The 15,788-nt window shown below is 44.9% G+C and overlaps 3 protein-coding genes across 3 annotated transcripts; 1 reads left to right on the forward strand and 2 right to left on the reverse strand.

The window, feature by feature from the left end:
• Positions 1 to 5,060: 5,060 nt before the first annotated feature.
• Positions 5,061 to 5,920, forward strand: LOC128720843 (zinc finger protein 593 homolog). The gene is made up of 2 exons (XM_053814546.1): positions 5,061 to 5,116; positions 5,256 to 5,920. Exon 2 carries the CDS (start codon positions 5,429 to 5,431, stop codon positions 5,918 to 5,920), a length of 492 nt encoding a protein of 163 aa, XP_053670521.1. The 5' UTR covers positions 5,061 to 5,116; positions 5,256 to 5,428.
• A 28-nt stretch (positions 5,921 to 5,948) lies between these two features.
• On the reverse strand, positions 5,949 to 7,485 carry LOC128731323 (methionine aminopeptidase 1). Its single transcript, XM_053824433.1, has 4 exons — positions 7,215 to 7,485; positions 6,558 to 7,143; positions 6,340 to 6,479; positions 5,949 to 6,270 (listed from the first exon to the last, which is right to left on the reverse strand). The coding sequence occupies exons 1-4, from the start codon at positions 7,378 to 7,380 to the stop codon at positions 6,038 to 6,040; spliced, it is 1,125 nt and encodes a 374-aa protein (XP_053680408.1). The 5' UTR covers positions 7,381 to 7,485; the 3' UTR covers positions 5,949 to 6,037.
• Positions 7,486 to 7,939: 454 nt separating this feature from the next.
• LOC128720854 (UDP-N-acetylglucosamine transferase subunit ALG13 homolog) lies at positions 7,940 to 8,455 on the reverse strand. Its single transcript, XM_053814557.1, has one exon. The coding sequence runs from the start codon at positions 8,453 to 8,455 to the stop codon at positions 7,940 to 7,942; it is 516 nt and encodes a 171-aa protein (XP_053670532.1).
• Between the last annotated feature and the right edge of the window lie 7,333 nt (positions 8,456 to 15,788).

The raw sequence follows: 15,788 nt of genomic DNA on the forward strand, positions 1-15,788 counted from the left end.
GGCCGCGCGTGTCGAGGTTACATTATCCTCAGCGGGAGCCCGGAGTGCCGGAAAAGTGCTCGAAAGTACCTGCCAGCGATTGCGTACGTGCACAATCTCGTTTTCTGGCTCGGGCACAAAACCGCATCGAATCAAACCTGTCGCTATTGGGACGGTGAAGGAGCAATTTTGCTTCTTCCTTTTTTTTTCGCTTCCTCTCTCTTGGTTCCACTTGCCCGCTATTTGCACTTTAGTTGGATCACTTATCCTTTTACTGGTCACACACACACACGCACACATGCACACACGCAGGATTGTATTGATTTTTTCCTTTTTTATCCTTTTATAGGATCACCACCGCGAACAGCACCGAGAAATCCTACATAACCGGCGCATTTGAATGGAAATAAGAGCAAACAGTGGTTATGAAACACTGGAAGAACCTTTAAACGCTCGTCATCACTTTTCGCTAGCACAATGAGAGATTTTTTAAACCGGCTGGTTTTAGCCATTGCTATCGGACCGATCAAAAACACGCTCAATATTGACAAAGTTTAAGTTATTTTTTCGACCGGGTTGTTTGCCACATTTCACTCGCACGAAAAGCTCATAATCGGTGTTGGTTTTTAGCTTCTGCTGCTGCGTCAAGCCGAGATTTGCGGCCTAATCCATAAGGTTTTCCGGGAAAAATGTACGCAAACACGCTGACGGACGGATAGATTTCAAACCTGTCTACGCTGTAATCATGCGCTAACTTCGCATACCAACGTCCAATGGAAGGGAAGGAAAATGGGCATGGGCAGGAAAAAGGGGTTCCTCCCACGACAAAACCGGGCGCAAATCATTCCAGCGTTTGCCAACAGACAGGGGCGCTCATTCCAAAAACCCACCAAATGACAAACGTCACGAAGCCCTCACGGCTCAACCGGAAGCTCGCTGGAGCGTTTTATTTGCGCCTACATAATTTGGGTTATAGAAATAGCTTCGAAATTAGAATCGCACCGAACCCTAAGGGCGAATCCCGGATCCGGCCGCTACATCCGCTGTTTCGGGTGAATATTTCACGGTGGAATCCGTACCATGCCCGCATAGAACACATGTGACACAGGCCATAACGTGCGCTGTCGTCCCCAAAAAGCTCGTAATTTGCGAACTCGAACCTGCTACTCGAAGGGACACACACACACACGCGCGTGTGTGCACAAACTCGTCCCTTTTTCTATCGATAAAAAACTGGTCGTCCGTGGCGAAGGGTTCGGTCCCCCGGTTCAGTAGCATATAAATTCCATTCCTTCCCCGAAGACGCCACCAAAAAAAAAAACAAAAACCGCGACATTCAAGGTCCCGATGTCGTCCCTTTCGTCTTTGGTGGGGAGTTTTTGGGGTCCCTTTCGTCTGGGCGGCTAACCGGCGTTGGTTTCTGTGAAGGCAAGGGTTCAGGGTTCGGCGTATTGCAATCAAGCGCTTTTTAGCACCGGCAACCCCGGGAACCCCCGTGATTCCGGTCCAGGCGCGTGTTGACTTTGTGGGGCGTTGTGGAAAAACGGCAACAACACAAAAACCAGCCATCTTCGGTCGCCCTTGCATTCGCCGCGCGAACCTGTTAGCGAGATAATACAGGTTCTCGGAAGGCGCAGTGCGACGCGAGGACGCCAGCAAACCAGGACACGGAGGGCAGCTCGCACGGAGCAAATCAATCAAACAAAGGGCGAAACATCACAGCGGTGACTATCATGCGATGTTCGACGCTGATGGCCGCTTGGCGCTTTGAGAGTGAGCGTGAGCTGTGAGTGTCCTGATGGGTGTGCAGAGTTTTCGGCAGTCCTTCACGCAGCTCACCACGACCGTGCAATGTTTGCAACACGTGTCCAAAATAGGTCCCGCAGGGTCCGTTTCTCGTCACGCTTGTCCCACGGCGATTGTTTCACAATGCCACGCTGCTCCGGACGAGCGAATCCGGGGCATGATAGTGGCACGGTGCTGGTTCCGAAATCGACTTTCGCATCCCGCATCACGTCACGTCACGGCGAGCTCTCATCCACGGTCCCGGATGATGGACCGTACCAACAACAACAATAACAACAACAACAAACACACCAACACGGCCGCGCGCTATATAAACAAAACGCAATCTCTCTCTTCCCGGCCATGTCCAAAACGACCTTTCGCTGATGGCGATTTGCGTCGCTATCGGAAACGGGAAGGGCCCATCATCGGCACCGGCACGTCGGCTCGGGTCGGACCCCAGCAACAACAGCAACAACAACAACAACCGCAGCCATCAACAACGATCGGTGAGGACGAAAAAGGTGCTCACATGCCGCAGTATCCGTGTGTGTGTGTGTCCATGAGGGGGGTCCGTTAATCATTGTGGTAATTAAATTTTCCCATCATATGACGCCACCTACCAACGCACGGAAAAGGACACGCACGGATACGGCGAGCACGAACCGAATCATCTCCCCATCCTGGCAGCAGCACAATCATCCGGCCCAATCCATCCAACATTTCATCGGCACGAACAGGAGCGGCAACAACAGCGACAGGGCGAGGAGAAGCCTTCAGAAAAGACAAACATTGCCTCGCCGTGCCGTGCCGTGCCTTCCTCCGGACCGTACACCGACCGTGGCAAACCGGGGCTCTGGGGCACTGATGTTCGTCGACGGTCGTCGTGCACACATAGCCACACACGAGCGGTCGCGCGTTCTCTCCCTTACGCACTATACGTATACACACCGAGATGATATGCGCACTGATAAGAGCGAAGAAGCCGCAGCATTCATCTCCGGCAGAAAACCACCAGACAGCCAGACAGGACGGGCGAATCTTCCTCTGTTGCCAACAGTTTTATTAGTTTTTGCTTCATTTTTCCTTTTCTTTTCTTTTTTTGTATTCGTTGCCCGTTCCTTTCGGTTTCCCTTTTTTGTCTCCCGTTATTTCCTGACCCGTCCATCAGTTCGTCTTTTTTTTTTCCACTTATGTTTCGCACACGCACGGCAAGCAACTCGAAGAAAATGGGGAAAACACAGAAATCGTGAGCACATAAAAAAAACGCACATGGAAATGCCACTGCCAACGACGATGGGAAGGACGGTGAACGATTCGAAACGAATACCCGTGTAACCACAGCGAGCCAGCGAAAAACCGTTGCGCGCTGTCGACGATCGGTCGGGTATCCTTCGAGCATCTTTCAAAAGAAGATAACAATAAAAACGCACTTTTCTACGCTTGGCACTGGGCACGGAATGCACGGGATGTTCTCGCGCGTTTCAACCACGGCTCCGTCAAGTGGCCACTATAAGCGCGAGATATCTCGAACGATTGTTGTGCCCGACGGCGAGACGCACTTTTTTATTTTGTTATTCGGTTCGCTTTTACCACCAGCCTGGTGTTTTGCAGCAACATCTATTATTCATCCCCCAGACGGTCGTCTGAGCGGTACGAAACGGTTCCCTCACTGGCACGCTTCCCGACGACGGCGAGACGCGCACGGTGTCTGGCCGTTCTCCGTTCGCTTGACCGCGAAGGAACCTGTCTTTGCTGGCGCGCGGTGGGAAAACTCGTGGAAAAGTCTCCGACACGGAGCGAGCGGACGGCAAACACGTCCGACGCCGAGAAAATGATAAATGAAATTGAGATCATGAGAGATTGGGAGAAATGGTGCAAGTGTTCTATAGGGTTGGCTTCCACGCAGCATCCGGAGACAGTTATTCCGGAAAAGTTCGTTTTAATTTCCAAACAAAAATACACCAGGATTATCAAGCAACGGAAAATAATAGAAAATTTAGATATAGAAAAACAATGCACTCTTTTTAAATATAAAAAAATTAAAATTATTTCTATTTCAATTACAAAAAAGGATATTTTTTAAGCAGCATAAAAGGGAATCAAATACCAAACACAGTTTTGAGTATGCTTTTTACATAAAATAAGGGGTTTTAGTTCACGCTGATGATCCAAAAGTGTTTTTTGTTCTGTTTTTTAGAATAATTTATGAAACAACACATGCTAAGGATCACTTTCTTTGAAAGACTTCTCCAGCATTCTAGTAACCCTGTAAATTGTAAACTCTGAGCAAACTACAGCTTCATCGTTCATCTTCTCATATATGAGAGAGAATTAAATACATAAAGTATTCCATAAACGATTGCAAGCAAGCACATAGAAGAAATGTTAGATGAAATTCCGATAAGGTCATAATTCTGCATTCAATAAAAATCCTTCAAATAATATCATTATGATCAAATTCATTCAATCTGCAACGTTTCACTTCTAACGGGTGAGTTTCAAAAAAAAATTTTTGATTTATGTTAACATCTCCAGAATGTGTAGAATATAATAAGAAGATACCAATATTGAATAACTTTATCTGTTAAGGATAACTAATGCAAGAGAGTGATTCTAAACACATTCAATTAAAACTTTTCGTTTAACAGAATCGGCACTTTACTTCGAACACAGTAAAAACATCCTTCCTACTAATATCGTCGATAAGGAATGATTTTTCTCTAAAATACAAGCAAAAAAAGTTCTCTGAAAAGCAACATCTGATATAGCTGAATAATTTCTAATCCATTGAAATGAAATGAAGTTCAAAACGCTCACGTTCCTAAATCTACGACACTCATGTTACGCGAAGGCTCCGATAGGATATGATTCAAATTTCTTTTCTTGCTGTGTCACAGCACCATAAACAGTTGGTAGTAGTTGGTAACAGCAATTGTTAACTTGCATGTTATTAAATTGAGTGATTAAGAACTATATGAATCAAACATACTATTAATGCAATGTTAAATTTTTGAACGACCACTTTGAATATTTGCTATAAAAATCCTACATTGGCTTTTTGGTTAACCGTCGGTGGAATAATAAAAGAATACGATAACTTTTATCTTTGTTATATGATTTTAGTTCGTTAGGTGTATATCTTGCTCTCGTATTGTTAATAGAATTGCGTTTATTTCAAATTAAATCGAATATTAACGAATCAAATCAAAACTTTATAGCATCATGATTTGAAAGCACCCTGTTCGTGGCCATTGTTGTCAAAGTCTATGTCACTCGTTTTGTGAATGGTAGGAGATTGTTTTGGTCACACTTATTTTTGTTTTTCTCTAACACCTATTTGTAAAAATAGGTAATAGTTCCATTATTCTTGAATATTATTAAGTATCATGTCAACTAGTGAAAAGGATCTTGTTGCAGATACTCCATTCTATTTTAAAAAAACGCTAGTTAGCAGTATTTCAAGTCTCTTCTCCGTATCGTGTTTTTAGGTTAGGTGGCCGTCCGCATGGAATTTAAAAACCGGACGAAATAATAAACACAACACGGAAGTGGATAGAATAACATATTGTTTCGCTGAGCAAAAAACAAATTGAGAATAGTAGTGTGTAAACACACTCCGTTTTCTTAAACTTTCACTGTTTTAATTAATTAATATCTCAAGATGCCTTACGCTCGTAAAAAAATGCACAGTGGCGATACACATCTTCGTCGTAGATGGAGGTTGAGAAATCGGAAAAAAGATTTGGACGAAATTGACGCTGATTTGAAGAGCGATCCAGAGAAACTGTTAAAACAAGAGGTTGATCTTGATAAACCAGGTTTTGGACAGTTCTACTGCATTCACTGTGCTACATACTATATCAACGATCAAGCAATGCAAGCCCATTTTCGGACAAAGGTGCACAAGCGACGTCTGAAAGCATTGGAAATTGAACCTTACACCGTCGAGGATTCGTTGCGAGCAGCAGGGCAAGGTAGCTTCGTGCAACCGCAAAAACGAAAGATGGAAACACAACCAAGTCTTGCTGATGTGGACGATGGTAAACGAATTAAAGTGGATACTATTATGGAAGAAGAGAAACCTGCAAAACAGGAACTGTCCAAGGCGAAAAAAATTACAGATTATAAGAAAGTGATGGAAGAGTTGAAATAAATTTAATATGTGAAAAGGAGAAAGGTTGTATTTATTTTGAAGGAACAACAGAAAAAGTATGAACGACTGCCATCGTTTAATTCGCGTTTAAATGAATTCTGACACCCACACGGCAAATTACATATGATCCATGAAATGTGGATTACCAGTTTCATTTCTTCGCTTTGTTAAAATATCGCAACCGTTTTCAGTAACGAGCAGGGTATGCTCAAACTGAGCCGAAAACAAACCATCGGCTGTGACCGCAGTCCAGTCATCCGGCCACGAAACGTCCCGCCAAGTGCCCTCCGATATCATAGGCTCAATCGTGAAACAATGGCCTGGTTTCATAACACCAACTGCGGAGTTTTCTGCAATATTAAATAACATTTTGCATCATTAGCGACAGTTAACAGTGCATAATGAGCATACGAACTTACTGGCATAATGAGGTACATTTGGGGCAGTGTGAAACAATCTGTGGATTCCATGTCCACAATAACTCTTGACGACACTATAGCCATGTGAATGCACGTGCTTCTGTATAACGTTTCCGATTTCACGATAGCGCTCACCGGGTCTAAGATATAGAACATGGTTTTTTGGTTAATGATCGTTACATTGCTTGATAAAACGTAGCATTACTCGCAGTACTCACTTCACAATTGCAATCGCCTTCATCAGTGCCTCATGGGTAACCTGCACCAATTTTTTGTGCTGCTCCTTTACATTACCCACAAAAAACGTTTCGTTCAAATCTCCATGAAACCCACGATGGTATACTGTAACATCAACGTTACAAAGATCGCCATCTTCTAACGGACGTAGATCCGGAATTCCATGACAAATGACCTCATTCACTGAGGTGCAACAGGACTTAGGGAATTGATAGTAATTCATCGGACTAGGGTAGCACTCCTTCTCGATGCAAGCCTCATGTACTACGCGATCGATTTCATCGGTTGTAACACCCACATCGCAAACTCTAGCCGCCTCGTCCAAAACTTCGCGTCCCAGTCTACAAGCTACGCGCATCCCCTCAATTTCTTCGTCATCCAAAATCTTGATGATGTTATTCCCCCGCAGGGCCTCTTCGGATTCTGATCGACCTTTCTTGTGATCTGCGTAGTCCGGTCGCGGAATCGACTCAGGAACCAAGCGCCTTGGGGTTTGTTCAAAAGGACGTAACTTGCCGGAGAACGTATAATAAGGCCACGGATTGTATGCATTCGATTCCTTGCCCTCTGTGAATGAAGTTAAAATAGAATGTAAACCCATACTCCTTTAACCCATACTCAACAAACAAAAAACTTACTAGCCAGGAGATGGAAGATCTTGTGATCCTTCCAGGAGCCCTTGAAGCAGTCTTGACTACAAAAATACGATCCCTGAATGCCCATCTTCAGGCATACAGGACACTGAAGAGTAGCAGACTTCTTGCAATTTTCCGTTCCACACTGGTGCTTCGCCATATCACTCATCTTGCTATATCTTTTAAGCGCGCTAAAGAATTCAAACGAAAACCGCAAGCGAATGTCGGAGGAAACAAACTATTTAAATCAAACTACTCAAACAAGCAAAACACAACGCCCGAATTACCTAACTTGTACGAAGAAAAAATAACTGACTAGACCTTAAAAGAACAAGAACTCGTTCGGCATGGTTTATATTTTTTCTTGTTTTTTGCAAGTTTTCACGTTTGACAACAAAAACGTCAAAAATCAAAACCGGTCATCTCGTCCTTGTTCCGTAGCGTGAAAATTCAAATATTAGTCACTAAATAATGAAAAAGCAATAGAATATAATCATTAAACAACATAATTTCACAGAGCATATAACAGGACAAACTATACAGTATTATTAAAACTATACGTATTATTTACATCCGTTTTGATAATGCGGTATTGATGGTTTTATTATAATAAATTCACCGATAAACAAGCAAGGATTGTTAAAAATATACAATTTTGAATAGACAACAATATTCAACTATATCAGATGACTATTAATGAAGCGAACGAATTGTTATAGAGAGTAATATTACAGAAATCCCATAAATTTATCCAAATGATTTACGAAGCTATCTAGCGCTCCGGCACCAAGTTTTTGTAATAAGTTGAAATTGGATTCCGTTAATGTTTGTAGCAGTGTATCCGGTGTACAATAAAATAGATGGCTGTCCTTGCTGAGGCGTTCGGCTAATTCCGTTTGATGGTTATTCATCAGAGTCTCGTTCACCACAACAATTAGCGGTTTCCCAGCTTCCAAAGATTCTATACAACTTCCAGCGCCAGCGTGACTGATAACGAGATCCGCTCTGCATATATCCTCACCAATACTGTTTTTGAGACCATAGCCAGAAACGCGAATGTTCGTAGGATTTTCAATACTTTCTATTCGTGGTTCCGTGCCTCTTCCAAACTGTATCGTAAGGGTTTCACAGCCTAAACAGTCCAACTGTTTTAGAACTTTCACAGAGATTACTGCTTGTACGAGATCCTCAAATTCAGTTGTACCAACTGTGACAAAAACGTGTTTATACGGCTTTTTGATCATTATTTTTATGAAAGAATTGTTACAGCACCCGACAAAATGTAACTACAAAGTGCGTTGTTCTTATCATTCGTACCAAATAAACGTAAACAATTCTCTGTTGACGTTGCTTGAAAATTTGCGTAGCTAATTCGAGCTTTGAAATACAATCGTGCACAGTCGCAATAGTTTACAACGTCATCCACTTTAAAAGTTATAAATGTTGTTTAGAAAATAATACACGATTCGATTTATATCAATATGTAGGAAGATTTATTGACAAAAAATAGAAACTCAATGAAATCGAATTTATAGTTCTAAAAAAAAAAACTACATGACTGACAAACACGTGTAACGTGGTGCGCTTCTGGAACTTCTGCGTCGTGCAATGATTGTGAATGAATTGTTTGTTACCTGTTAATAGTTTTAAATATGAATTGAGTATTATAAGAGCTATTTCAAGAATCAAATCAGCAAAATTTAAACTTGTTTTATCAACAATAAATTTTTTTAAATATGAATTCACCACGATGAACTTAATTCACCACACCAATGAACTTAATTCATCGCCTTATTTGTTTTAGTATATTTGTTTAGCATTCGTACATTTTTAAATATGAATTACAATTTTATCAATCAATAAACATATTATGCTGCTCCTAATACATTTGTCCCACCGTGAAAGAATATTTTATCATTGTTATAAAAATGAAAAATAACAAAGTGTATTTAAACTTCAGGTCTACTATTTTGAAAAGCTAGAGAGTATTGTAACAACTATTCAACTAAAGATTTAAACAAGACTAGTGTGGCATTTTTTGCTAATTATCAAATTCCAAAAAGCTGTTCAACTGTTAAAAATTTGCCATTCACATTATTGTAAAGTATTACCTTCTTTTCCAATTTCAAAACACAAAAGTACAGCTTACGTATACTAAAATAGTTCAACTTTTCGCAAAGTACAGGAAACACTGTTGATTGTTTATTCAAATTAAAATAAAAAGCAAATAATTGCTAGCAGGTTGAATTGAACAAACCAACCGTTGGTCGTACGAAATGAAAAAGGGACACGATCGCTGTGTAGACCGGAATGAGAGCCGAGAGTATTTCGTACAGCCGCCGAAACCGACTCCGGCATGTGAGAACGGCAGTCTGATACCAGCATTGGAACCGATTGGTTCGTTACAACATTGGTCTCGGCGGAGCATAGATCGTGTTCGAGCAGAACATTAACGAATCTTGGTCTTTTAGCTAGGCTTACCGTACATTCGCAAAAGTCGCGCATAGGAATAATAGTCCCTCGAAACTTTTTGTGCCGTGAGATGGCACACGTTTTTCACATTAACCATAAGGCCAAGCCAAGCATAGTGTTGCTCGATAGCAGGCGAATCAATCCGTAGCCGAAAATAGCACTTGCAAAAGGAGCAAAACCGCTTCGATGCGACCGGGATATGTGTAAAAAAAATCAAATCAAATGGTATCGTACATACCGATCAAAAGATACCAGAGTATTAGTTAATCCCTATCTCATCAGTTTTATCGGTTATTCGTGACATGTTGACTAATTTGTAAAGTGCGCAAAGTGCAACTCAGTGCCATCGCCCATGCTTTGTGAAGAGCATCGGATACAGATTGATTATCGTGACACGGTCTCAGCTACTACTTCTTCAAGAAGAGCGTTTGCAATTTCAGTTGAACACCGAAAGTGCATTAGTGGACTGCAATGCAAATGCACTTGATTTGCACATGAAGTGAACGACGAAAGGCAATACACACGATTCCCAAAACGACCGCGTGTTGTGGTGCAGGTAATGTTCCATTTTTGTAATTTTAAACCCCCCCCCCCCCCCCCCCATCCAAGCATGTTTGTGGCTTAACGAGGCATCCTAGGCGTCAACATATTACTTTAAGTGAATGAAAAAAAAGGGTCCCACATCGTTGCCACAGTGTGTGCAAACACCATGCGTACGTCGTAGGGATAGCGCAGAAAAACGATGCATGATGGATCGATGACGGATGGATAGATCGATGGTTGACTCGTTCGTCAATTAGCGGCTTCATGCTAGATGTGGCGCACTGCAATCGCCTTATCGTGGTGCCGTCCCCACCTCCGGCGAGCTGGAGACGAAGGTCTAGCGGGTTTCAGTGTACTAAATTCGATAAACGGGGCTCCATCAGCTAATCGATCAATTGCGCAGCGTTATCCAGCTGCAGCGGACAAATTACGGGATGCACGGTGATGCATCGCGCTGGTTCACAGTTTACTCCAAAATGTAACGCGTACCATCGAAATCCGCGGTACCACCGAGCTAGGGCTGGTGTAAAGCCATCGAAGCTATTTCGTGTGGTGTCGCAGCCGTGGGGTTGTTTCGTCAAGAAGCCACGAAAAAAAAAATCAATATGCAAATAACGCTCACGTTTACCTTGCCACCTGCAAATATTGAGCACCCTTCAGGCTGCCAACTGGCTGGCTGGCTGGCTGTCGAAACGTGAAACGTTCAGCGGATAAATCCCAAGTAAGACAAAACGGTGCGGCCGCGGATGGCCTTGAATCAATTCAAGTGCCAATCTGCGATCTCAAATTCCTCCCCGATAACGAAGGGTGAAAGGTGCGGCTTGATGGGAAGCGGTGTGGTTCCGGAAGAAGCAACTGAGCTTGGAGAAAAACAAAGTTGATCCCCTACTGGACCGACGGTCCATCGTCGTTCCGGGCCCTTCTCGGGTTTTACTTGGCGGCTGGGATTACTCAATCCTCCTCACGGATGCTCTGCTTCGGACCTTCGAAGGGATCGGCCCATCCCAGGGAGGCATGGTTGCATTTCGACCATTCTCGACCCTGATTTGATAAATCAATTAGGTTTTGCACGTTACACGGATGGCCCAGGGTACGCCATATGGCACGCTGCAACCGTTCCGCGTCACCCAAGGGGATACGCGTGATGAATCACGACCTTCCGAGACGCTGTTCTTTCGAAGTTTTCCAAGTGTTAATCGGGATTAGAGCAGCACTTTGGCACGGCAAGGTCGTGGGTAAATATGTACATGGCGTGGCGGGAGTGAAGTCCGCTTTTTTTCTTCCCCTCTTCTCATTTTCGTGTCCCTGGAAGTGCTTTAAGCCTGCAGGGATAAATTTATCTATATATGTATACTTATTTTTCGATGGGAAGCTCGCAAGCCAAAAAACCCTTGGCTCTTGAAGCTGTTTACGAATGAACGAAACCAGAGAAGAAACAAGAGGCTGTGAGAGCACAAACACGAAGCAGACTGTGACTGCTGGAGGTTTTTGTGTGTTTTTTTTTCTATTTTTGTAAATTGCCCACCCACTGCAGTGGGTAAATGATTCCTATCACGCCGCTATAGCACTGTTACGGATGATAAGAGATTCTGAGTCATAGGATAACAGCACGTCCATAGAAAACCTGTACGCGCTCGAATCACCCGATGAAAAGTGGATGCTGCGAACATGTTTGTTGTATTTCGTGTGCTGGTGAGGTAATTTTATTTTTCCAACAGCAATCAAAATCATTAGCCAATTGCGTACACGACGCAAATTAAATTGCCTCCCTCGAATTCGAGTGGCAATTATGTACAATTTCAGGGCTCGCGCGTAATTCCTGCTCGATTTTTTAGGAATGCATAAGGGCTCGGAAATCGTTCGCACTGATAAGCTGTTTCATTGGCTTTATCGGCATCTCTACAGTGTTGTAACGAACCCATGGAGCCCTTCAATTGATTTTTCGGTGGCACCGAAAACCCTAAGCAGCTCAATCATTCCCATCGTCGATCGTTTAGCGACGACGTGCCCAACGTTGCTCATTCGTATGCGGGACTTAACGAAACAGATTGAACCCGGGATTGGATTAATTGCCGTCCGCGCGTGTGTGGGACAATCGTCCTCATCTAACGCTTCACTGTGTCACGAGGCGTTAGACGTTCGCTAAAGCGGTTCGTAACGCCGGTCACTGACTTTACGGAACGGCGTATGTTTAAGCCCAAGGGATGGGCAAACAAAAAAAAACACACACACACAAAATTTGGAACCACCAAAAGGACTGCTAGCCAAGCGCCGGACGCCGGTATTTGATTGTTGCTTTTGTTTCACTCCACGCCGTCAATTGCCGTGGCGCTGGGTTGACGTTCCCTCCGTGTGCGGTTGACGTTCCGGGGTCGTTCGACCCTCCCGGTTTGCCATTGTTGCGCGTCGTCATCGGTCGCCCCGGTCACCCCATAAAAATCCCTCTCCGGCCAGGCCACTCGGTTACAGATGTGTCAACCCAGGGCCGCCAGGGAAACCGCGGTTCCCGATTTGTAATGGTAATACCCATCCTTCCAGCGGGAACGAGATTCGGGTACGGGCTTAGCATAACAATTCACCGGACCTGTCCCGGCTGTCCCCCGGGTGGTTTGTGGGTTGTGGAACCACCGGAGGGCAAACTTCCGTGGCAAACCTCGCGAGTCTCGCTATCAAAACGTCGTGCTCTCTCTCTCTCTCTTTCCTTCGGATACCCCGGTCACAAACCAGGACGGTGGAAATCGTGATGGAGCATTAAAAGAAAGGCCACGGCCGGCGACCGCACAAGAAAAGGATCACGGATTGGTGGGGGACGGAGGGCGTGTGTTTAAAAATTTACCATTTGAAGCGTGTCCGCCGGGCGAAGAGAACGACGGGAGAGTCCGAGAAGAGCAGCAGTAGGAAAAATTGGAATACAAAGTGTCTAGGACAGTGCAGGCACGACCGAGCCAGAACCGAGTTCCTGCAACCGTACCGAGCACATCCGGTGTGGTTTGTTTCAATTGTATCGTCTTCCCGCTTGATTGAGACAACCGTACGCGCCGGGGGGACCGAACAGTGCTGGAGCGATGCATAATAACGCTGGCCAATAATTATGCTGGCTAATTGTTTCGCCTTAAATCCCTCCGTTCGGTGGCTGCGTCGGAAAACTTTAAATCTCCGTCCAACGCGACCACCAGCATGTAACACAAAGACCGCTGGTTGTGAGTTGAAACTGTCCTAAATTACCATTATTGGCAGGAATGGCAGCGCACTCGATCTCTGCTGCTCATCGTTCTGCCCCCCCCCTGCTTCCTGTGTGCCCCTCCCCGGTCAATACATGCCCCAAGATCGATCTCATCTCACTCCGTCTTCCGTTGAGCGGTCTTTTCCTGCGAAATCCGAGGAAAAACCGGATGACAGTCGGTTGTCGCAAGCCGCACGCTAGCAGTGGGCTGGTAATTTAATCTGGACATATTTTACGATGCCAAACCGATGCCGAACCACTGCGAAAGCTCTCGTTGCCTCCCTCTCTCTTTCTCTTTACCAAAATCGACATCCTTCGGCGTGTACGGGTGGCCAAATCGAAGCAGATCCGGTGTAGGATTTCGCCCCAAACCGGGATGGTAGGATGATGATGGAACACGGTACGTGCTGCTGGCCGTATGCTGCAAATAGCGTACCACTCCGTACCGAGGCGCCGAGACTGAATCCTTTCCATTCATCCAATCGAATCGGTGGTGCGACACCGTGCCCGACTGAATTATGGACCAGCAACACCCAAACGCGCGATAATGGCCGGGCTGCGAGAGCCTGTGAGGGGTGTTGGAATTTGTTTTCACCCAACCCATCCCAACCCAGCGATCCGCTACGGTTGACACACATTGGTTACCCAGCGCACCCAGCACGCTCGAGAAGGGCCACAGGACGTTATCACGGCTTCACGGTTCAACTCCATCCCGGGTTGGATGGCATCGGAAATGGGTTCCCTACACCCTGGAGGCATGTGACCGCGGTGAACCGATGCAGCTGTGGGACGTTTGGGTCGCTTTCTTTTTTCTATTAACTTTTGTTTGTCCTTTTTTTTCTTCTTCCTCTTCGGCACATTGAAACCGAACCTTGCCCCATCATCTATCGCTGGGGCGAGCCTGATGCGAACGATGGCCGATTTATCAGCTAAAGTGCGAAATCTGCTAATGATCTCATCCGCGGTCAACCGATCGGGTGTCCAACAAAGAAACGACACAGCTTTCAGATCACAGAACGCCGGGGTGTGGGTTAATAATTTCGCTTTCCGTTCTTGGCCGGATTCTACACCCGTAGCCTGCACATGGGCATAGGCTAGAAGGGCAATAACTTTATGTGCACACACAAAAAACAAACAAACAAACAAAAGCAAAAGAGAACGACAAATGATTGCGACGAAAAACATACGATTTCATGGCGAATGTGGGGCGTGAAATTAACCTAAAATTGTCTCAAGCAGCGTTCCGAACACCCAGCCCAGTCGACCATGTGTTTGGCTCAAGTGCGCGTTTAACCGAGCGAAATGTCGCCCTTTTTTTTGCGAGGTCAACAGGACACGGGCGTTTTTGTGACACAAGAAACCACCACCCTGTTGCGTTTCCTGCTGGAGCTGTCTGAGAGACAAAAAAAAAACAACTAAAAAACCACGACACCATACGGAACGAAAGTGATAGGATTTCTGCATGTGGTTCGTTACTGAGACGGATGTCCCGGTGCGGCATATTCATCAGGATGGGTTCCCTGCGAAGGGCAAGGGATTATGATCCTTTTTCGATCCCGTGTGATCGCAGTATCGGTGGTGTTACTTTCGCATTCGTTTGCCTTTGTAATAGCTTAGTTCGCTTTTTTTTCCAGCCACCAATCCGGCACATGTTGCGTTAATCGGATGGCATCGACGCTTTCGCTCAGTTACGTCAACGTTGTGTGAGCAACGTTGCAAAGTGAGGCGTTTTTAAAAAAGGGTGCATCGAGGGTTATTATCTCCATCGTCTTTGATGCCGTGGAACGGAGACACATTAAGGAAGATTGATGGCGAGCGTTAGAGGGATACGATTTTCCACCGGGTCTGGGGATGGTTGTGAGAAAAGTAAGCAACACTTCGAATAATTCTTGTATTGACTTTCCTCCAGCTTCAAGCGGATTATTTTTGCAAAATTTATTATCGCACTAGGAGCAACAGCGAACTGAGATTTAAAAATGCCTCCATCGTTTTAACCATGCTAGTTTCCTTTTAAAAGATCCAAGCAACCTTTTGATAAGCCGGTGGTTTAAATTACATTGCAAAAAGGGGTATTTTATCAGCTAGTTGGTTACCCGGGTTACGCTGCTTGAAATGGCGCTTACTTTTCCGTTCGCCCTTCCAGGCGCTGGTCGAATGAGCTAGCCTGGTGTCTCACACAAATGGTGCCCATATTTCGTGCTGTTTATTTTAATCGATCCAAATTGATACAATCCAGATTAATAAAACGCACCATTCCGTTCGCGCGTTCGCGGGCCTCACTCTTCCCACTCACCGTGCTATCAGATAAGCGACGAATGACGGAACGCGAACCGGCCAAG

The sequence above is a fragment of the Anopheles nili genome, chromosome 2 (genome assembly GCF_943737925.1).
Source record: "Anopheles nili chromosome 2, idAnoNiliSN_F5_01, whole genome shotgun sequence".
NCBI lineage: Eukaryota > Metazoa > Arthropoda > Insecta > Diptera > Culicidae > Anopheles > Anopheles nili.